The sequence below is a fragment of the Eptatretus burgeri genome, chromosome 13 (genome assembly GCF_056783735.1).
Source record: "Eptatretus burgeri isolate ZD-2024b chromosome 13, Ebu_testis_v1, whole genome shotgun sequence".
Classification (NCBI taxonomy): Eukaryota; Metazoa; Chordata; class Myxini; order Myxiniformes; family Myxinidae; genus Eptatretus; species Eptatretus burgeri.
In genome coordinates this window covers 25,000,590-25,024,513 of record NC_140973.1, presented here as the reverse complement: position 1 = coordinate 25,024,513, position 23,924 = coordinate 25,000,590, and the positions used below count along the sequence as shown (strand labels likewise).

The 23,924-nt window shown below is 42.5% G+C and overlaps 1 protein-coding gene across 1 annotated transcript in view; it reads left to right on the top strand.

Moving 5' to 3' along the window:
- The window catches only part of LOC147014093 (disco-interacting protein 2 homolog C-like), a 182,965-nt gene that overhangs the window by 124,324 nt on the left and 34,717 nt on the right, over window positions 1–23,924 (top strand). The window contains exons 17-32 of the mRNA XM_085851748.1: window positions 30–167; window positions 4,013–4,127; window positions 4,385–4,527; window positions 9,736–9,872; window positions 12,941–13,021; window positions 15,102–15,229; window positions 16,714–16,828; window positions 16,971–17,172; window positions 17,741–17,850; window positions 18,630–18,710; window positions 19,515–19,638; window positions 21,092–21,213; window positions 21,483–21,585; window positions 21,790–21,899; window positions 22,030–22,160; window positions 22,293–22,461. Of these exons, the coding sequence (XP_085707874.1) occupies window positions 30–167; window positions 4,013–4,127; window positions 4,385–4,527; window positions 9,736–9,872; window positions 12,941–13,021; window positions 15,102–15,229; window positions 16,714–16,828; window positions 16,971–17,172; window positions 17,741–17,850; window positions 18,630–18,710; window positions 19,515–19,638; window positions 21,092–21,213; window positions 21,483–21,585; window positions 21,790–21,899; window positions 22,030–22,160; window positions 22,293–22,461 (2,009 nt within the window). The remainder of the gene's footprint in view (window positions 1–29; window positions 168–4,012; window positions 4,128–4,384; window positions 4,528–9,735; window positions 9,873–12,940; window positions 13,022–15,101; window positions 15,230–16,713; window positions 16,829–16,970; window positions 17,173–17,740; window positions 17,851–18,629; window positions 18,711–19,514; window positions 19,639–21,091; window positions 21,214–21,482; window positions 21,586–21,789; window positions 21,900–22,029; window positions 22,161–22,292; window positions 22,462–23,924) is intronic.

Below are 23,924 nucleotides of genomic sequence, written 5' to 3'. Positions count from 1 at the left end.
AAGTCATTGCAATGATAACATATTTGCAGCTTCAACTGCTTGTGTGAAGTCGAGAGATATGCATTGGGCTATGGTAGCTCTCCAGGAACAGCTGGAGCTCGACCAAGACAAAGAGCTGGATCTGTCTTCACTCCGTCTTATACTCATCGCTGATGGAGCCAACCCTTGTAAGCCCTAGACCCTTCCCACCTGTGGTCATATGTTTCCTTTCAGTTTTGATTTTGTTGGTCATTACTTATTTTTTATTTTAATATATCTATCCCTCTCCTACCCACCTCCTCCCCCTCCCCCCCAAAAAACACACACTTGCTTGGTTTTGTTTTATAATAACAATTATACATAAAGAGGGTGTCCTAGATAAGAATGAACAATCTATATTTGAATGATTTTAACAAAAGGATTTTTCTTTCAACTTGACTTTATTGATTAAAACTTTATAAATTTTTTTAAATTTCTTTAAATTTTAACATTTTTTGACTTCTTTGTTTCTAATTTCTTCTTTGATTATTATCTTTACACATATAAATGATTAAATCATAACTTGGAATGCAAAAGCAGCACTTGAAAACTGTAGTTTGGTTTCAGGCAGGAATAAGGGAAAGATGAATCGGCACCAAAAACAAACACAACTCGTAAAACGATGCCATCGAACATGGCTCACCATTTCCACCACGTAAGCCTCTGGCCTGGGCACGTGCATGGACTTGGCAGATGCACAAGTCTTTTGAGCCCTTGGAACATCATCGAAAATACCAGTTGTTATGTCCAGGTCGGCAATAAAGGAAATGTATTATCCTGGTTTATATTGTACGAGTCGTAAACCTTCTGTGAGAACACCGACAAGATTGAGGCTGTAAGAGAAGCTTTTCAGGCTTATACAAAAAAGTTGAGTCGAACCTCTCACACAACCCTCCTCCCGACTTCTACTTATGAGGGTTCCTCAAAGCTAAAGTCTATGAAAACAAAAACGGTAGGATTTGAAAATAACATCAGATGGGAAATTAGATGCATACCAGCTCCAGTTCTCAACTGTGTAATTGACATCTTCAGTGTCTGTGCGGCAGCTGTCATCTAGAAGTGTGGTGTTTGGATTGAGCACTTCATCATCGACTAATTACAGTATATTGCTCCTTATTGCTTTTTGAAGCTTTTTTTAAAATTATAATAAATAAAATTTAACCAATCCCGTGTATTATTAGACAAAAACAAATAAAATTGAGTGACGTTAAAAAATAGTGTCATTAAACAAAACGTTGCGTATCATTTTTGGACCACCCAGTATATATGAAATGTTGTGTGTGTTTGCAAAAGAGATTGATGGGATCTCAACTCACAAACAAAAGTAAAGCAAACATGTGTATGAGGACAAGTTGCATCAAGTACTCAATTTGTCATTGTCCATGTACTGATCGTACACTTCCCAAACCCAAGGAGTACCTTTGGCTGTGATATTCCCTCCGCTCCCACCTTCTGATTGTCTGTCTGTTGTACCGTCCTTCAAACGGTGATTACTCCATCTGCTGTACATCTCTCCATCAGACGACATGGACCAACTTTTTACCACTCATCCCAATTCTCCTCCTTATATGTGGTGATTTCAGTTGTCACCATGCAATTTGGGTGAGTGTTGGTACCCCTCTCACCAGCCATGGCACTTCAGCAAAGGACTTCTGTGACTCCATAGGGACTGAATCAATTGATTAACTTTCTCACCTGAATTTCTCCCAATGGCAAATCCTCCCTTCTAGACTTGGTGGTGACAAACTTCCCCACAAATGTCTCCTCCTCTTCTTCTGCTACAATTGGTTCACATGATCATATGCTTGTGAGAGTCAACATTTCTCTGGCTATTCTCAGATTGCTGCCTCAGCGACAACGAGTCTGGCAGTTCACTCAGATGGATTTCACTTCACAGGCAGGGGCTACAAACAGCCGTTTCACTTATCTCCTATATCTACTGCCCTTGATATTAACTTAGCCTGAGAATCCTTCCACAGAAACCTGCTATCTTGTGCACAGATTTATCCCATCTCGACTTCAGTTATCCTACCCTTCCTCCCACCCATGGTACACTGAATCCTTTGAGAGGCAGTTGCTCTAAAACAACTTGCCTTCTCTTTCTAGAAAGCAAACCCAACTGAAGGCAATCTCAGATCATTCCACAAAGCCAGCAACACGTGTGTGTCCACTCTCAGGAGAGCCATAAAACAATATCTGTCCAACCTCAAGATTGAACTTTCAAACTTGTCTCCCTCCTCTAAAACATTGTGGTGCCTTGTTATGTCTGTTTCAGGAGTATGCTCCCCCTCCATCTCTTCCCTCACTTATAACGGCACTCCAGCTGACTCTGCTCATGAATAGGCCGAATGCCTCAATTCTGTGTTTGCTTCCAAATCATGCGTTCCCAACCCCTCGCTCTCTGTTCCCATCTTACCAATCACTCACAACTGCTCCTGGACTGTATTTTGCACCTGAGAAGGTGGAGAAGTTTCTGGAAACTCTCGAATCTGATTCTGCAACTGTGCCAGACGGTATCGGCTCACGTGTCCTAAAAACCTGCTCTGCTGCTCTCACACTACCTCTCTCTGCACCTTTCACTTTATAATTTGCCCGAGGTCATCTTCCATCTGCTTGTAAATCGGCCAACATCACTGTGTTACATAAAAAGGTGCAAAAAAACGATCCTCTTAACGACAGATCAATTGGCTTTCTTCCAATCATCAACAAGGTCATGGAATCCATCATCACACTTGATATGAAATCATTCCTTTTCTCCAACGTCCACTTCTCAGCTCATCAATTCTGATTCAGACCACAAATCTCCACCTTGGACATGCTGCTCCGACTGGGGAAACTCCAAAAATCTAGAATCACTGGTCACATCCACTCATTCGTTCCTCCTTTTTTTTTCAACCTGCAGCATCAGCTTCCACATTCTCTTCAATGTTATTCTTCCCACAGGTCTTCAAGACAGCTGTTTACCACCATCTCAAATCACCCACCATCCAAAACCATCATTTTTTTTACCTCCACCCCCTCACCCCAAACCCAACTTTTTCAAAATTTCCAGTTTTTCCTTCCTGCAAGTTTGCTACTATACCCATCTAGTCCACCCCATGCGGCCTCCCCTATCTCTCATTTCTCCTCACACCCCTTAGTTGTCCAAGTCTCCCTCTGTTTTGTCCTTCAATCTTGCTGTTGGTATTTCCCTACTCGTTCTACTTTTCCTTTGTTCTATTGCATCCTGATCCGTTCAGTGTTCTCATTCTCCCATGAGCCTTGACTTTATGTACAAAAAGTCATCGGACTTCCTTTGGTTCAATGTCATGTTCCATGTTTTGGAGATTTTTTTTTCTTCTGTTTTTTTTTTTGCAGGTCGCAAGTAAAGAACTTCACTCCAGACTGTTGCTGAAATTTTGGACTGAACAGTAGAGAGTAGATTTATGGGGAAATGGTAGAGTGGGTTGTCCAGCTAGGGTTTTTCACCATAAAATACATTGCTTTGGTGTATACTGTCTCACAAAGGGAGGGTGGAAGTGTCCCACCTTGGGTTTCTGGTGTGGAGGAAATTGGCAAGCCATGCACATAGTTGACCATTGATTCCAGAAAACTTGATGAGAAGGGCTCAATGCCAGATTGTACAAAAGGAATGATTGTTATTGCTGGCTTAGTCAGAGAAGCCAGCATATCAAGGGAGGGATTCCCTTGTGCAAAAGCCAAAGTCATATGGTCAATGATCAAGGAGTGAGAAAGGCAATGTTCCAGTTTCCTAATTGCTCTGCTACTTTGAGTGAAATTCACTCATCTTTGCATATGCTTGGTTAGGTGAAACCGAAACAGCTCTTACGGTATCACATGTATATATATTTCCTTTACATCTGGCCTGTAAGTCTCACATTTTTTTTTTTGTAACGTGGGGTTAGACGATTATGTATGTTAAAAGAAGGTGTGATCACACACAGAACAGAACCATTTGAACAGTTCTGTTCTCTTTGTTGCATTATATTGTTAGGGTCATTTTCTTCGTGCGATGCCTTCATGACAACCTTCCAGTCTCGTGGTCTGCGTCCTGATTGTCTTTGTCCCTGTGCAGCCTCCCCAGAAGGCCTTACCGTCGCTCTGCGCAGGTACTTTCAAAAGTGTCGTAAGGTGTAATTGAAAAGTGCCAGATGCATGGTATCTCATTTGCTGAGATTTACAGCCAATAGTGGCCTTCAGTGAATTAAATATGGGGGAAGGGAAGCATGTATTATAAAAGGACTGTTTGAAGAAAAAGAGGAGGGTGGTGCAAGAGATGTGAAGGGAATAAATAGAGAAAGGAAAAAAGATAGTGATATGGTCGAGGTTGTTGTCACGGCATTGAAAATCTCAATCTTTTCATCAGGCCATTGGAAGACAGTGTGGTTACAAGTGGAGGACAGTTTTCCCTTTCCTTGCATGACCTCAGCCACCGTGTTGTTTGTACAAATGCAGCACCAGGCCAAGCCCAGATCAACCTGCAAGATCTTGGTTCACCACTTCCTGGCTGTGAGTATTGGCATCGATAGGTGGGGGATGAGGGAGGAGCATATTTTTGGGGCAATTTTGGCCATATAACTAATTTTTTGGCATATAAACAAAAATTATTTGGACAAAGGATTACAAACCTGTTTTCCTTGTAATTGATTTAATACATTTTATTAAAAGTTTGAATGGGTGGTTAATTATTGAGATAACGAGGGGAATATGAATCGATTATATGCGTGCTTATGCAGCAACGATATAATTGATTAATATTACCCTCGTTATCTAAATAAATGTCACAACAATGGCGAAACTACCTGGTTGTATCCCATGTGTACAAATCCATCTTTGTTATATTTTCGTCTGTGTGTTGCTGTTTGCATTTTCGTTCAACGTTCCATGTTTAAACACGCCTTGTTGTGATATATTGTTGAGTTTATGTCCCTGTGAGTGTCGGGCCGATTCTTCCAGGCCTCAATTAGTTGACATGCACGTCCTGTCTCTGCTTTCACATCACAGGCCTCATTCTGCTTTCTTCCTCCCAAGTGTTGTCCTTTCATGCCAAAAAACGATTATTTTTTTTCAAACTCCTTCTGCCTGTATTTCTTTCCTTCATTATTCATTAACCCTTCCTTTTCTCAATGCACATAAACTGAGTCTTGATTGAATGAATTGCTTATTCCGCTAAAAAAAACTTTGAAGCATTTTAAAATGTTATTAACTTTCCTTATTTCTATATCAGGAACACTCCACATAATTTTTTGCTTGATCATGATCTATTCCTCTTTCTCCTTCTTCTTCTTCTTCTTCTTTTTCCTCTTCTTCTTCTTTGTCTTCTTCTTCTTCACAAAGCTATTTCCCAAAAATATCACATTCCTCAGTGCTTGGTCCATCAACCTTCATCTCATCACGACAACACCACTTTCCTCTGTGCCTTCAACAGCCATTGATTCCACCCCTCCCATGATGTCTGTGTCCGTATATTCAGATTGGGAAAGTTGAGAAGTCCAATTTGCAGAGGTTGTCTGCACATGACCATCAATTCCCTTCACGTCCAATAACGGTTTCAAAAGCCTCCATGTTAGTGCCCTTGCCCTCCAACACCTCATCTTCTCCATGCCTGTGTCTTTCCAACTCCACACCTTCTCTGTGTTCACCCTCTTTTGCATCTCTCCACTTCATGCCTCCCTTTCTAAATCCCCCTCACACCACCCCTCAAAGTTTCTTCCTTTTCTCCCCCCACCTCCTCTCATCTTCACCCTTACCCCAACTCTTCCCATCTCCCCACCATCTCCTATCTTCCCTCGCACCCCACCTCCTTCCATCTTCACCCTTGTCCCATCCCCTCTCTGAGCTCCACTTCTCTCTTTCCACATTCCTGCATGCTCCCAACAGCACCCCCTCTCCTATCCCTAACTGTGTGGACATCAACTATCAAACATTTGAGGCCTCCACTCCAACCTGACAGAGCTCTTATTCCAGGCTGCTGCTGATAAACCAGACATCATCTGTTTAACAGAATCCTTCCTCCCACAGGATGACACTGACTCCATCGTGTCTCTTCCTGGCTATTGTCTCCTCCAGTTTGGTAGGCCCGAACCCCGTCTTGGTGGTGAAGTTGCACCTTGCATCAAGAACTCAATTTCTTTCCACGTACTGCTCTTACACCTCCCAAGACCGAGGAGTACCTTTGGCTGAAACACCTCATGTTTGTCTGTGTGTTGGACCATCTTCCCAACACTGATGACTCCATCTACATTCTCTCAGATGACAGGAACCAACTTTTAACCACTCATCCCAGCTCCCCCCCCCCTCATATGTAGTGATTTAAATTGGCACCATGCCAATTTGCTGGGTGTTGTTACCTCTCTCTCTCTCACCAACTGTGCTACCTCCACAAATGACTTCTGTTATTATATGGTACTGTCTCGATCTGTGAACCCTATCATTTGCTCTTGGTCATCTCGCATCTACTTGGAAGTCTGCCAACGTCACTGCATTACATAAACAAGGTGAAAAAACCCCGATCCCCTCCACTACAAACCTATCAGCTTCCAATCATCTGCAAGCTGAAGGACTTCATCATTGCAGCTGAGATTAAATCCTACCTTTTCTTCAATGGCCTGATCTCAGATCATCAGTTTGGATTCAAACCAGGTCACTCTTCCTTGGACATGCTGCTTCTGCTCACCCAACAATGGATGGAGGCTCTCGATCTCAAACATGAGATCAGAGCCGTCTCTCTAGACTTACCTTGGGCATTCGATATGTTCTGGCACCCCACGTTGCTCTCAAAACCATTTCCCTATGGCATCCAAAGCCTGAGTTACTGACTTTCACTACTCGTGTCGTCACGTGTGGCTCTCAATGGGATCCTCTCATCTCCTCGTCCTGTCAAGGCTAGTGTGCCCCAAGGCACTTGGTCTCTCTCCTCATCTTCATCAATGATCTGACTCTGGAAAATCCTCCATCTTTTAGCATGTATGGAAGAAAAGGCAGCTGAGACATTTGAATTCAGTCTATTCGCTTTCTTCAAACCATCACCGTCCGACACACTCGTCCTTCTTCCAGCTCACCCGGTACTGCAAATCCCCTAAACAACCAGAGCTCAATCATATTGACATATTATAAAATCAAAGGCAAAACGAGAAAGGATCTCAAAATGCAAAGGCCATCCGCATCTGCTTTGTACTCGAACTAAACTTGACGAAAATGAGTCAAAAAAAAAATTGTATATTTTATTAATTTGTGTTCTCCACAATCTCATAATAATTTTTTTTTGAAGATTTGATGATATAAGCTCAATTGATAAATTTTTTAGGGCCTGGACACTGAATCTCAATGGTAAATAAGGACTTCGATTAAAACATTTATGGCTGGTCTACCACTTCATTGAAGACATCATCCTTGCAATCCGTTATTCCCACATAGTGGAATAAGATGTGGCCAATTTCAATTTTTTTCCGATCAGCGGTTTCAGAGATATAATATAATATCAGAGATATATAATTTTTTGCAATTAATCTCAGATGGCTGCCATATCACCTGACCTATGACATCAAAGTTATCAACACAATATTCTCCATGGGGAGTTGCTCTTCCACTGAAAATTTTAGGTCACTCAGCCAAGTGGTTGCTGGGAAAAGATAATGTTAAGAATAATCGAGCAAAAAGGGTCAAACAGTAAATATACAGTAATTAATAATAATGAAAATTATTAATTTCTCTTCTCCATATTCTCATAATAAAGCTTTTTTGAAAATTTGGGAACAAATGCTCAAATTGTAAAAAAGTTACAGCCTAGACAGACAGACACGCAGACAGAGACCCGCAGACAGACACACAGAAGTGATTGCAAAACCCCGTTTTCTGCTGCACAGGGGACGGGCTGATGATGCTACTCCATTCTCTTTGCTCATTCCACCCTCTGCCATATCATTTCTCCTCCTTCAGATCGGCAGGTGGTAGCCTCTTCCCTCTCTGCAGACCTTGATAGAATGACAAGCCTGTCAAACACTTGGAATATATCTTTCAATCCTGACAAATTTCACACACTCACTATCTCTCCGAAAGAAACGTCTGGCGAATGCTCCCATCTACTTTCTTAACAATCCTCTTGAAGAAGTTCAGTCACTCAAATTTTTAGGCATCACGACCAGCCATGGTCTTTCTTGGGCAAACCACACTTCTCAGTTGGCCTCCAAAGCCATTTGCCAACTGGGCATCCTCCATCATGCAATGTCCTTCCTTGGCACACCTGAATGTTTATCCACCTACAAGGCCTTAAGATGCAGCTTGCTGGAGTACTGCTGTCCCATCTGGGATGATTCCTCTACCTCACACTTTGCTTTGCTTGAAGCTATGAAAACCAAGGCCTTCAAGATCATTGGAATCTGCCACGATGAAACTGATTCCATGGGCATATCACTTTCCCATCACAGACAGGTCGGTGGTCCATGCCTTCCTGTCATCTTTCTGGTCTTGCACCCTCTGCTCTTTCAATGCTCTGTCCCCCTTCCCCCCTCCCCCCTCCAGGTTTCTGCAGGGCACACATGGGTCTGCCAGTAGTCCCCTTTTGGTGAAACTCCAAAAATCCAGAATCACTTTCATCTCCACTTTTCTCCTCCCTGTGGAACCAACTTCCACAGTCTCTTCAATCTTATTCTTCCCTCTTTGGCTTCAACACAGCTGTTCACCACCTTCTCAGATCACCCCCCCTTCCAAAACCATGATCTTTTCAAGCCCCGTTAACCCTCCCTTAGCCCACCTCTTTCCAAATTTCCAGTTTTTCCTTCCTGAGAGTTTGCAACTGTAACTATCTTTCACCCCTGTGTCCTCCCCTAACCCTTATTCTTCCTCCCATCTCTTATTTCTCCAAAAACTCCCTCTATTTTGTCCCTCATCCTACCTGTTGGTGTGTTCCCTCCCTCTCTCTTTCTCTTGTTCCCTTTGTTCTGTTACATCTTTATCCATTCTGTTTTCTTGTTCCTCCACAAGCCTTGGCATTGTACACTAATAAATAAATATTAAAATTGTCAAAATAACATAATCTTCTCATAACCACTTCAATCTATTTCCCCAGAAAAAGTAGCCTAGATGCCTATGCACTATAGAGCATGTGGAATAGTAAATTTTCTGGGGATCTTAGGCAGGCCCCAGACCCCATGCTGTATTGCCTTTATGCTACATGCTCGCATGCCCCCCACAACTTCTCAATGGCGATTGATGCCTTTGGCTGTGACTCATAATTTCCTTCTGCATCGTGTCTCTTTTCCTCTTTTACCGATAAAATGTATTTCATCTCTCTTTAGATATGAAGTGTCGTGAGTCATTAAAAAAGTTAAAGTCCAACTCTGTGACTTCAGTTACAGGCCTGATGGCATCTCCCAAAATGTCATGGACCATGTGTTGTGTGTCATGGTGAAAATTTTAATGTTCATTTTCTCCATGGTGTTTCTCACCATTGGCCAAGGTTTAAACGGTAGGGTAAAGCCATAAGTGGTGGAGTTCAGCTGCAGTTGGTGGAACGAGTCTTTGCAAAGTCTGCCAATGTATCCATGCCATCATGTAGAGAACAAAGGTTGTGCACAGCCTCAAATGACATGCTTTATGCAGTTTTTTGGCTCGTGTATGCCTGTTTTGCACTTGCAATGCCATACAGTGCTTGTGATTAGAGTGATAGCTTGGCTTGCACTGATTGCTTGTTTGAGCCGTACTCTTTTGGGTATGCAGCGTTGTTGTGTGTGGTGCGACCGGATGGTGCTGCGCAGCTTTGCAGGGAAGATGAGGTTGGTGAGATTTGTGTCTTCTCTGACGTTGCTGGTCTCTCCTATTATGGCCTGCCAGGCCTGACGAAGGGCACATTTGAGGTACTTCCGATTCTTGCTTGTTTTTGCTTGACTTCAGGCTCATGGTGTTGCTTAAACACATAGTAAGTGTAACACACCAGCAGTAGGCCAACAAGTAAATAAATCAGACTCGCATGTAGAGGTGTACAATAAGTTGGGAAGAATGGAAGGAATCGGATTTTTTTTAAGGGAGATCATGTTTACCAACTTTGTTGAACTTTGAGGGAGTTATTGATTGGGTAGATGAATGGAGTGCAGTGGATGCAATATGTATTTACTTGCACAGATTTGATGGGCCAAATGGCCTTCTCCTGCATTGAAGTTTATTGTAATACTAGACGACCCATGAACCCGTTGGGTTCCCGTTGTGACAGCGGTTGATAAAAAAATCATGTCAAGAAAAAAAAAAGATAGCTTCAGCGAACTATTCCGCTGAGGTTGTTTGCATTGATCAAATAATCCCGAAGAGTACTTGACTGAATCGGGAATAGATTTTTTAATAATTATTTTGTTGCCCGATTTTAACGAAACTTGATACTGCACACCGCAGGCGAATGGTGAGTAAGGTGGCCCTAAAATTTTTGCGCTATCATGTACCGTTTTGGCTGTATTTCGGGAACATACATGCATACATACATGCATACATACATACATACATACATACATACAAGATGAGAGTTTTAGTAATATATAGAGAGATATACTGAGACTTCCTGGAGGTATTTGATCAGGTGTGACAAAGGAGGCTGTTCGTCATTCATGGAATATCACATTGGCATCATTCATGGAATGTAAAATGTGATTGAGAACTGGTTTAGGAATAGGAGGTGAAGAATGGTTGTGTGTGGGGAGGGTGTCAAATTCAGAATTTGTAAGCAGTGGAGTACCACAAGGATCTGTTACCGGACTGCTGCTGTTTGTAATTTAGAGCAACCATTTGAACTACAAGTTGCAGAGTAGACTTTCCAAATTCTCAGATGACACCCAAGCTTGGAGGCAAAGAGGTGATAATCAGATTCATGAAGACCTAGATAATGTCATTCCATGGGGGGGGGGGGAACTTGGCAGATATAACAATAACAAAGTAGATGACACGCCATCACAAATTCCCTTCGCTTTCCACATCAAGCAAAGTTAAAAATGATAAAAAATTCCATCAGAAATGACTCAATATAAAATTTTGAGTTAATTATTTTTTTCCCCCATTTTGACTCCTGTGACCCTAAGTCGCCACCCCATGGGGTATGAACCGGGGCTGAAATCCAAAAAATCGTTCCATATTTAATGTGTGCCCCCAATGTTGATTGCATATACAAAGTTTCATTAAAAAATGTTTTAAAATTTGGCAGTAATTGCATTTTTGGTATTTGACTTTTTGACCCCACCCAAGGAATTATGGGAATTGTAGAAATGGAGACCTCTTAATACAATGGCCAGTTTTGAGATGCGTTACACAGGAGAAAATCTCGGGTTGGTTGGAGATGCAGGACTGCACTGTTCAGTGCCAGGCAGCAGTGGAGAAAGCTAATTTGATTTCAGGTTGAAGTCACACAGGACAGCTTAGAGATCAATTGAGGGGTTAACGTTGTACAAAAATTTAGAAAGGTCTCATGTTGATTGATTATTACCTCTGCCACCTAAGGTGAACGGAGGTTATGATTTCACCCATCTGTTTGTGTGTCTGTCTTTGTGTAGGATATCTCAAAAAGTTATGGACCGATTCAGACGAAACTTGGTGGACAGGTTGGGTGTGTGACAAGGACGAATTGATTCGATTTCAGTGAAGATCCAAATCTGGATCCAGATATGAGGATTTTTAATTGATTCTTCATCATTAAGAAATTGACAACTTCCGGTTTGAGAACGTTCCTGGACCCTGTTCTCAATGCAAAATGGTTCTGAAACCGGAACTTGCTCGAATCAAAATGTTCATCAATCAACCAGTAATGCAGATGGAAATGACATTCTTTGTAACGGACGTTCTCAAACCGAGAGTTTTCTGTATCGCAGGATATCTCAAAAAGTTATGGACGGATTGGCATGAAACTTGGTGGACAGGTTGGGACGTTGGGTGTATGACAAGGACAAATTGATTAGATTTTAGTGAAGATCCGGATCTGGATCTGGCCTATTGGTGGAACAGATTGTAAACTGTTCAGCCTAGCAGAGATGTGCGCTCTACCGAGTGCCGTTCTTGTTGTGTTCAGTTTTGGTCGCCATATTTGAGGAAGGACCAAGCTGCCATTAAAGGAGTTCAGTGTAAAGTTACTAGATTGATTTCCTGGCTCAATAGACAGCTGTGTGGAGCTGTTGAGGGAGACGAGACCACTGCAATCCATTCATCTCCCCAATCAACAACTCCCTCAAAGTTCAACCAATTTGATTACAAAGGAGGTGATTCAAAGGCGATCTCATCGACATGTTTAACATAATGAATGACATTAATAAAATCCATCAAGGAAAAAATTTTGTTTGTTTATTATTATTATTTTTACCAGAAAGGACAGTAACAACCAGGGGGTCATAGCTTGAGAGTAAATATGAGAAGAGTTAGAACAGTAACAAGACAAGAGTATTTAATATACAGTCATTAACGATACAGAATGGTCTTCGTTGGAAGGTGTTTGCAGCAGGCACAGTAATTGGTTTTAAAAGGAATTGGATTGATACCGAGAAGCAGTAGGGGGGTGGAGGGGTACAGAGATGGAGGCAGAAGTGGAAGGTTGAATCTGGTGATCTTGCTGATCTATTATTATTTATTGTAATTCATAGCAAGCAGATATTGTGTGAATCATGCGCTTGTTTCACTGTGATTAATTACAAAACCATTGGCAACTAGCTTTGCTTGCGATTAATTTCCCTGGGAAATCTCTTCCAGCCAAATGATAGTTTCCTCCAGTGGAATGAACAACGCAGCTGATTGTTTCTAACAATGAGATAAAAAAATCTTTTTTTTGTAATAGTGTAATTTTTTTTTAAACCTTTTTATTTTAAATGATAACATTGAAATATTTTGAGCTTGTAGTACATGAATGCCAAGATAACATTGTGAACATCAAATGCGTTTTGATTTGTTACTGCTGCTGCAGGTATTTCCCCTGACGGAGTCGGGCATGCCAGCATGTGACCGACCCTTTGTTCGAAGTGGCCTCCTCGGCTTCATCTCAAATGCAAGTCAAGTCGGCCATGGCTTGATTGCTTTAAAGATCGGCATTTGTTATTCAAAGAGCGCTATTATCAAATTCTCTCAGAGATGTGAATGAAACTTTCTGGAGTTTAGTGAAACAAATGTCACCCCATGTTAACGACACCTGATCCACTCCACTTCAGATTGCTTGTTTGACACCATGATGGTGAAACGTGAAATTGAACACCAAACTCAGACCATCACAATGTTTTTACAAGCTTCTGACAATATATGAAGTTTTGTACCCTAAAATAGTGATCTTCTTTTCCGGTTATTTGCGATGCAGAGATTGATGACATCATGTCTTGCCAATTTGATGTAGAGCTTATTTCCATTTTTGGTGAAGGGCAAAGTAAATACCATGAAACAAATTTTGTTTCTTTAGATGTATGATATGTGTAGCTACTGAAGGCAAATATCTTCTCTTTATCCTCTAAGTCCAACATCTCCCGTGTTTTAGACCCATCATTTGAGACTCACCCAAGATCCTGAAATTATACAAGATAAACGATGGACTCAAAATGCTATAATATGTTTTTAAGGCTTTCGTCTAGACTCGCAGAATAATTAAATAACAGGTGATGGAAGCTTGGAAAACAGGGTGGAGTAGAACAGCTTGACAATGGATGGACAAACAGATGTTAGGTTAGGCAAGGTCAGGTCAGGTATGGGAGCATGCGCCGGAGCAGCGCGTCAATGCGTCCACTTTCCGTCGGTACTCCAGGGGCCTCCGTCTGGCCATCCTCCAGGCAGATGCCTGGCACATCCCCATCTCCTTGAAGTGCTGATCAACCTGCTGCAACCGCGAGGCATGCCGTAGTCCTGTTGACTCCCTCGCTGATGTCTCCCACAATCTTCTACCACCAGCACTGTTTTCAGTCTGCATAGAACCATGATCCAGTGAGATTGTTGCCAGGAGATTTCTTTCACTCAACGTTATTTAGCACACTGTACCCTTAGATACATTATGCCACTGAAATGTGAAGCTTCTCCAAGTGGTTGTGGAGTGCAAAATCCCGTAAGGTTATGACATTAGCAGAAAAAACTATCATGATTTAGACAAATTCCATGGCGGGATGAGTGTAGCGTTGGTCAGCCATAAGTATCATGTGAACGAGTCCACAATATGTACCATCCGTTGAAGCCCGACTTCCTGTAGTTTATAACAGAAAAAGGCGATGCACCTGAACAGGTGTTCAATGCTAACAAAACGGGGCTTTTCTACAAGAAAATGGGTAACAGGACGTACATCTCCAAATAGTTAGAAGTTGCCAGAGATTCAAGTCTTTCAACCATCGCCTTTCATTTCTTTGCAGGAATGCATCTGGCGACTCTAAACGCAAACCATTTGGGCTGCGACTCGCACACCAGCGACGATAATCCTCCACCTTACAAATAATGAACCCCCACCTTACAAACCTAACTTGCACACACACTCTGCAAACCTAACCCCCACCCTACAAATTTCCATACAGTTTACTATATGTATAGGTATTCCCTCTGAGGTTTTATTAACAACAAAAAAAACGTATATAAAATTTGTCCTTATGTTACATTCCGGTGCCACGTTCCCCGATCCCCATTTATCCCATAAGGTCTTAAGCTTGCACAACACGGTTTTGCCGAACGCACCATTTTCCAGGAACCCACCCCTCCCCAACTCCTCTCCTCCTCTCCAACCCCTCCCTCCCCCCCCCCCACTGTTGGCCAAGAGTTTACCGTATACTGATGAGAAAATCACCTTTAAAATAATCAACCCTAAATTAGGTTTTAACACTTCCATGAGCCTCAAATTCCTTATACAAAACAAATAATTCATAAACCCTGCAGGAACACACAGGGAGACTTCAATAACACTTTCCCCAGTGTTTGAACTTGTACAGCTCGTACACCTAATGTTCAGTGCTGTCTCACACTCGATAGGTGAAGGAGGGAAGCTTGCATGCTATCCATGACTGAGAAGCAAGTATTTGACGTGTACTGCCGTCTGCTGTGTGTGGCTGGACAGAGGCATGCTGAGTGTTGTTGCCCTCAGAAAACTTCAACCCTTTTTTCCTTTTCAGGGAAGCCTGGTTCACGTGGTTGCTCGCACGGAAGGTACGGTGGAAGTCGGAGGTCGCCGACACAGTGTCGATGACATAATTGCAACAGTGTTAGCGATGGAACCGGCGAAGTTTGTCTTTCATGGTCGGTAGGTTTAGAAAATGGTTGTGGCTATTTGGTATAATCACGGTGCGTGTCGATGAGTGATTCCATCCATCCATCGAGACCATACTCTGTGCAGAGCATTGGTGCTGCCTAAACAGTCTCCTTGGCTATTGGGTACAATCCTGGACGGGTCGCCACTCCGACACAGGATACCAGCAAGCTGGAACTCATTTTGCCGACCTCGGAAGGATGACAGGCAGAATCAACCCCACCTGGTATTAATTCAACAGCCGAGTGGGATTTGAACTCGGATCCTCGGATCCCAAGCCCACCACCCTAACCATTAACCCAACACCAGGCATATGAGTGATTGCATTGCCATGAATTTGAACAGTGATGGTGCTCCAAGCTTGCTGTGGTTATCTCATCATGAATGCGTGTTGTGATTGTGCCCCCTATTAGTCTGTGAGCTGAGGAAATCTTCATCTCTTCCTGGTAATCCTCATCATGCAGATTATTGGATTCGCTAGATATCCCTTATTGTCGGGTTTTCCGTGTGTGTGTGTGTGTGTGTGTGTGTGTGTGTGTGTGTGTGTGTGTGTGTGTGTGTGTGTGTGTGTGTGTGTGTGTGTGTGTAACGCGAGGCTCCACAGCACAAACCAGAAAACCGATTTCGATGAAACTTGGTGAACAGGTGCCATATGGGCTGGGAATGTGCGCGTTTGAGTTTCGTTGCTAAGCAACTACCCATTGCTATGCAGCAGCCGAAAAACTGCGTTCGCTATTTTCAATACTTGTCCTACAGTTTTGAATGTCGAGAAACGAGACTTCGGAATTAAACACTTCGAGATATTTAGAAAATTGTACTCGAGCCGATTTTTGATGTAGGTTTTATTTTTCAAATGGTAGTCCTTCAAAAACAGGGCATCTATTTACTGTCATTTTTTTATGAGGAATGCCAGTTGGCAAAATACGCAATAGGAAAAATCTTGCCAGGCAGAGGAACAATTGTATGTGAACCAATACGTCTTGGCAATGAATCTTCGTCGGTGGGTCGGTCAGAATGAAAAGCATCGTATCCAGCGCTTCGATCCTAGCGGATCCCTCATCACCTACCGGCTTGTTTCATGTAATTTGTGCTGAGCTTCATGAAAATCTGACTTTAAAAAGCACTATGATTGCAGACCTCTGAGTATATTGCTGTCTACAATGTGGTCACTTTGTCAGTCTTTTCTTTGATGCCAATCAAACCTCTTTTAGGTGTTCGCTGCCAGGTTCCCATAAACGGACTCCTCGTTTCTATGAACTATAACTTTCATATATATATATATATATATATATATATATATATATATATATATATTTTTTTTTTGATAAATGCATTTTTGAAGGTATTAGCTTTGACTTGCTTTCAGTTTGTGATGCCAGGTAAATTTTAAAAATATGATCACTTGGGTGTTGTCATGTGCTGTTTTAACTCTGACAACTCGCTCTCCTCTTGTTTAAAGTCCTTTCTTGTCTTGGCAGACTGTCAGTATTTTCAGTTACCGTGTTGCATGACCAGCGGTTGGTCGTCGTGGCGGAGCAGAAAGCCGAGGTTTCAGAAGAGGACAGCTTTGCCTGGATGACTCGTACCCTTCAGGTCTTTTCAATTTCCAACATCACCTCGTCTCATTTATTGTTCATTCTTTTCTTTTTTTCTTCTTCTGTTTTTGAGCTCCATGTCAGATTTAATCATTTCCTTTCCGTGGTTTTTCTTCCTTTTTACGAAACAATTTTTGCAGGTGGTTGACAGCATCCACCAGGTCGGATTGTACTGTATTGCGCTGTTGCCCTCAAACGGCCTTCCTCGTTCCCTGATGGGTGGGGTCAGTGCGCCCGAGGCTCGACGGCGCTTCCTCGAAGGCACCCTGCACCCTTGTAATCTGCTCATGTGTCCTTACTCGAGCATCAATAACCTTCCAAAGCCGAGGCAGAGACAGCCAGGTAAGCTATGCTCTTGAACGTTTTTGACCTGACAAAAGGCCAGAGGACTGAAGTTATCCTTTTGAGAGCAAACTTGTCAGCTATGTAAGGTTAGTTACATTTGGTGTTACGTTACAATCCTTTGCAAGTTTGTGTAATCATAAGCATTGTAGTTGTCGGTATTTCACGAAAAACAAAAATTATTCTTCCAAGTGATGAAACCATCCATGCATTCCCAAAACTGCTCATCTTCAAGCATGTTGTCCATTCTGAATGATGTGAGTCACCAAGTGTTTCATTTTGAATGATATGTATATTGGACACCATGTTGTTCGTTTGCAACACACGACAGGTTTGAAAAGCTTGAACGATACGAACAGAACTGCGGTGACATTTTCCAACATGCAAATGATGTGGATGGATAAACAGGGGTGAAGTCGGGTGTTTTCCTTTTGAGTTGTGAAGGCCAAAAATGAAGAACCCATTATTCATTCCAACTTTATTCTTCATTCCAAGGTCCGTTCTTTCTTTTGCTAATGTTCTTGTCTTCCTCTTTCATTTTGTTTGCACTTCTCACCCTCCCTTTCAGTGGAAATCGGACCAGCCTCTGTCATGCTGGGTAACCTCGTGGCAGGTAAACGTGTGGCCCAAGCCAGTGGGCGAGACCTCGGCCACCTTGACGACGACCCAAATAAGAAGGTCATTTTCTTCATTCATAACCTCCTGTCTGCTTGAGGAGCACAATTTTTGTTTTTTTTTCTCCTCTCTGCTTGGTACATTTCAATACGTCCTAATTGTGATTTGAACCACACACAGCAATGATACATTTTGCTCTCAACATTTACAGTCATTAATGAAATGGCTTTTACATTGTGAATGAACACCCTTTAGATCATAAACAAGTGTTTATATTACAAGGTATCAACTCATTGTGGAGCGAGGGAACATCGGACAAAATGGGAACTCGCTGACGGTCGGGCAAAATCTGGACAAACCGTGCATAGGAAAGAACTAACAGATAAAGAAACATGGTAAACTGCAAGGAAGAGAGTTTGGTGATTTAGAATAGATGCAGGTAGAAGAAATCTTTAGGTATTGGGATTAGTACCACCCCACCTGTGATAATATGGTGGCGTACTGCCTCATTTAAGCCCAGTAGGGAAGAATGCAATTTAACTAATTGAAGGCAGTTCCACATACAGGAGAAAAGAGTGGAAGTGCAAGGTAAGGCCTGGATTTTGAGAGTTTAATCTGGCTCTCGGTACCGGAACTTTCTTCTTCGTGCTCCGCACTCGGCTTGTTGATGTCAGCAGTAACTGCTTGCACAACAATTTCAACAATACAATCGGCTTTTCTTTTGTTGTAGGTTTGTCTGACCCTATGATCTTAAAAATACACACCTTGAGCCATATTTACTTTGTTTGCCAACTTATACCACCTCTCTTTACCCATCTATTCCCACATCCTTGTATCCTCAGAGTCTGTATCTTTCGGACATCTTGCAGTGGCGTTCACAAACTACACCTGATCACATGCTGTTTCTGCTGCTCAATGGAAGAGTAAATTTCTCTCTATCTGATCTGTCTTGTCTTCATTCGTTTTGTGTGTAATAATTATTACATCTTGGAAGTGTATGTGGTCACGATATTGAGCGTTTGGAATGTGTCCCCCAAATAGGCTTGTACAAGCGAGTCGACCCAATTTCTTGCAATATCCATGAAAATCCGAGGCCCCGTCAGTTTATTCATTTCTCTGGTCAGGTGGTCAGCACACATTTTTTTGTCTTTCCTCACTACATGACAGGATGATAGTCGCTCAGGCTTCTGCCTCCTATCTAGTCTTTCTCCCTTTCAGCCCTTAATCTATCTCCAGCCATGTTGGGTCAGATAGTTTAATCGAGTAACCCATTATTTTGTTATTCTACCCCAACTCAAGCTTTCCATTCACCACCACTCAATTGTTTCCCTTTCCCTTTCAGCTTTGTACTAGAATAGCCTCTTTGAGTTTGTTCATTGGCACTCTTTCCTTTAGTCTTTCAATTCGGTGCCCCATGACCTTCTCTTGTTGTTCCAAATACCACCCATGATCTTGTGTATGTTTATTGCCTTCACATCGCTAACTTGACTGTGCTCAGTCAGACCTTGTATGTACGTGTGTCCCCCTATTTGCCTGTTTATCTTTTCCCTTTTTTAGTGCATTCACTCTTTAATCTTTTCCTTACAAACTTCAACCTGCATGACTTTTTACAATTCTATCCAATTATCAACATTGCATGCCTGATCATAAGTAATTAATTGAATGAAAATTTATAACTCCGTTCAAATGAAGAAATCCTTCTGCCATTGTTCATGCGTGCATGGCAGGGTGGAGTAGCTGGTTCAGCCACATGTGCACAGCTTCAGAGGCGAGCGGAACGAGTGGCCGCGGTTCTGGCTGAACGAAGTGCTCCTCATCCTGGGGATCATGTGGCTTTGCTCTTCCCACCAGGTCTGTGTTCATGTTTCATCTTTAAAAAGGTGCAAGGAAAATTTCACAGTAAAAGGTCATCTGGCCCATCATATCCTTGCATCATTGCATTTCTGTATTCTGCAGTCCAAGCTGTTAGAGCATTTGAAGACGAGCAGACACTAATCTATAGATTAGTTTCTGCTTTTTATTTTGGCAATAGGGCTGGCAATATAGCCTAGAGGTATGCACACTGGCCCCTGTGTTGTCTAACTTGGGTTTGAATCTTGGCCCAGCTATAAACTCTTATCCTGGCATTTCACATGCAGACCGATGCATTAATGTGTGCACCGTCCCTTGCATAGACATTAAACTAGGTGTCCTATCTGCCATCATTAGTTGGTAGATGTTAAACATCCTTCACAAAGAATAGGAGAGTCATCTCCAGCACCCTGAACAAATTACAAATTCCTGCACTTAGTTGAGTATGCTCTATCAGTGTGACGACCCATCTGAATGAACTTTAAACACTAAAACAATGTATAGAGCATGATGAATGAATAAATTAATGAATTGATTTTGTCAATGGATAAATTTATTGAGAACTAGACGACCCGTGAACCCGTTGAGTTCCCGTTGTGACAGCGGTTGATGAAAAAAAAAACAACAAAGATAACTCCAGCGAACTATACCGCTGAGGTTGTTTGCATTGATCAAATTCTCCCAGAATAGGACTTGACTGAATCGGGAATTGATTTTTAAATAATTTTTTCGTTGCCCGATTTTAACGAAACATGATACTGCACACCGCAGGAGAATGGTGAGTAAGGTGGCCCTAAAAATTTTGCGCTATCGTGTACCGTTTTGGCTGTATTTCGGTAACATACATACATAGATACATACAAGATGAGAGTTTTAGTAATATACAGATAGATGTTAATGTTCTTCTTTTGCTTGGGTTCATCTGACCTTTTCAGCTTAAAAACATTCACATTGAGCCAATGTTTACGAGATGATAAGATGTAATTGTAGATGTGCCAGATTAGGAATGATTTTGTGCCCTTTTATGCCTAACCCTAACCATAACGCTAACCCTAATCCTAACCCTAGCCATATCCCATTTCTTGAGGTTATCTGGTTTCTATTTCCACATTAATATTATTATGCTGTGCTCCCTGCCATGAATTGTAGACACTTGTGCTGAAACAATCACTTCCAAGTGTTGTACCTCTCAGCCAGGAAGTGAATGTTCCTTGCTGTATTTTTTTCACATTTTACAGTAGAACCTCCTACTGAGCTTTGTTAAGCTATCAATCTGTGGTATTAATCGTTCTAAATATTTGATGAATAAGATTTTGATTCAGTCACCAACATGCGGCTGAAGTGAGGGTGTGGATACTTGCAATGCTGTATTTCCATTATCAATTTGTAGCTTTTAATGCACTCTCAATTTTCAATTTTAAAGCACTCTTGATATGACGTACCTGTTGTGCAGGGATTAATCTGATTGTTGCTTTCTACGGATGCCTGTACATCGGCTGTGTACCCATCACGGTTCGCCCTCCGCACCCCCAGCACGTATCCAGCATGTTGCCCACTGTACACATGGTCATTCAGGTATGATGAAGCTGAGAGCATCCTGGATAGTTCATGTTCTTTATGATATCTCTTAACAAGACCCTCCATTCATTACCTTGGAATAAAAATGTGAAACCATTGCATGGGAATTCTCCACTTGCCCACTCGAGTCAACATTGATATGCGGTGGGAATTATGGACACTTGCTTTCCCTAAATATTTATCTTTTGCCTTCAACTTCCTTCATCATCCTCTACATCTTTAACTTATGGTGGACCAACATTGCCATTCCATTTTCCTCTCACCAGGTGAGCCAAGCTGTTTGTGTGCTGACTACTGCGTCAATCAACAAACTGCTGCGACGCCATGAGGGAGGAGACAAGCATGAATGGCCACCCATTATTGACACAGGTCTGGTCATTCAACCTTTCCGTTCGCTGATCTTATCCTTTTTTTTTTAATACGTTTTTGTCTTTGCTCACTTTCTTGCACCGTTCAGTTTGACCAAATGTGTTTGTTACCTCCTTCTATTCCTTCCTTCCCAGCTTTCTTTCATTGAACTGATATCCAGCATTTAAAACTCACAAGTGAATGACCAAGATTTGTTCCTTTCAGATGACCTGCCCAAGAAGCGCCCATGCCAGATTTGCATGCCAACTGGACCAGATGCTTTGGCTTATCTTGACTACAGTGTTTCCACAAAAGGCACTCTCACTGGAGTTAAGGTCAGCAATATTGTCAAGATCTATCAGCCCCTTTCGACCAAGTCTTCCATCCCTCTCCTGCTCTCCTGTCTTGGTATTGCTATGCTTTGGTTGTATTTTTATCATCATGTTCTCTCTACTCACTGTGCAGATGACCCATGGTGCTACTGGTGCCTTGTGTCGTGCTATCAAACTGCAGTGTGAGCTCTACCCGTCGCGGGATGTCGTGCTGTGCCTTGATCCCTACTGTGGACTGGGATTCGTACTTTGGTGCCTCACCAGGTTTGAAATAATCATCGTTTATCGGTGAAGCTGGTATGGGAATGGCAGTGCACGAAACACATACTTTGGCATATGAACAGAAATATAGTCAATTATTTTATTGGCTTTGCATCGATTGATGTGCTGTTGCAGCGTCTACTGTGGTCACCAGTCGATCCTGGTGCCGCCTGTGGAGCTGGAGACTGATCCTGCATTGTGGCTGAGTGCAGTTAGCCAGCACCGAGTCCGGGACACTTTCTGCTCATACTCCGCCATGGAGCTGTGCACCCGTGATCTCGGAGCACACACTGACATACTCAGGGTAAACATCCTCCTGTGGTACGAGAGCAAAATGAATTATGAAATTGTATGCTTGATGTCAGGAGGGTGATTATGTAAGCGGGTCAGAGTGATTGGAAGATTCATACATGTCGAAGAATTTTGTTACGCTCCCATCGACTTTGGAAAACAACCTTTTGTCTGACAATGGCAGCTGTGAATAGCTTAAAGATGGATAGCTGCCCAAATTATCTGACAAGGTTTCACCTCATTCATCAAGCTTCTTTTTGCCAGAAATTGAGAAACTATTTCTGAAATCATTTGAAAAGGGTCTGAATTAGAACACCAAAGGGCTCGAGTTGACGGGGTGGAAGGAAACTCGTTTGTGTAAGTGCGAAGGTCTGACGATCCATCCATTGGGACCATACTCTGTGCAGAGTGTTGGTGCTGCCTAAGCAGTCTCCTGGGCTATTGGGCACAATCCTGGATGGGTCGCCACTCAGACACAGGATACCAGCAAACTGGCACTCATTTTGCCAACCTCAGAAGGATGACAGGCAGAGTCAACCCCACCTGGTATTAATTCAACAGCTGAGGGGGATTTGAACTCAGGATCCTCGGATCCCAAGCCCAACACCCTAACCATTTAGCCACCAACACCAGGCATTCTGACAATCACTGTATAATATTTGACCTTTTGGAATCAAGGGAGAATCGGGCACTATTCAGGACTTGTATTCTCAAGACTTTTGTGTCAATAAAAGTACACCCCACCATCAAAACACTGACTGTTCCATTCCATCAATTCGGTCAAAAGTTAATGACACGAAGGCCCTACAGTGATCCCTGAGCTACTCCCATTCACTGGATAACTCTCCATAATTCACAAATGCAAGGTTGCCTTGGATCCATTGATCTCCATCAGGTGCATAATATCAATATCCTCTTCACAGAGAGTCAGTGCTGCTGAAGCAGCTTCCTGGGCAAGGGTTACACTCGGTGGTTTGCCATTGCCTTCCCAGTGGTAGATAGAGCAGGAAATTGGAGTTTGGCCATGGTGCCGACGATAGCTCGCCCACTCTTCACAAAGGACACCATGGAGTCTTTAACGTTCACCAACTAATGCCGGCAGATGGGGCTCTAGGTTTAACGTCCATCCGAGGGAGGGCATTCCATCTGTACTCCATCAAGCTGCAAACGAAGGCCTTGTGTGTTGTTTGAAGTTTGGTTTTGCTGAGGAAAGATTTGCATGATGGGTTGCCCAGTCTGTGGTTGTCTTTGGAAGCCAATTCTGATATACGGCTTCTCCAAAGCAGATCATAGCTGATGGTAGGAACTAAAACTCTGAAGGACTGAAAGTCTTTGAGACGTTTGTCCAGAATTCGATGGGTTAAACCCAGCCGTCAAGAAGTAGATGCATTGAACTGTTCCAAATGTTAAACCAGATCCTGATTCTATCAAGGTCTGCAAAGAGGAAAAAGGCTTCTGCCTACCTCTCTGAAGAAT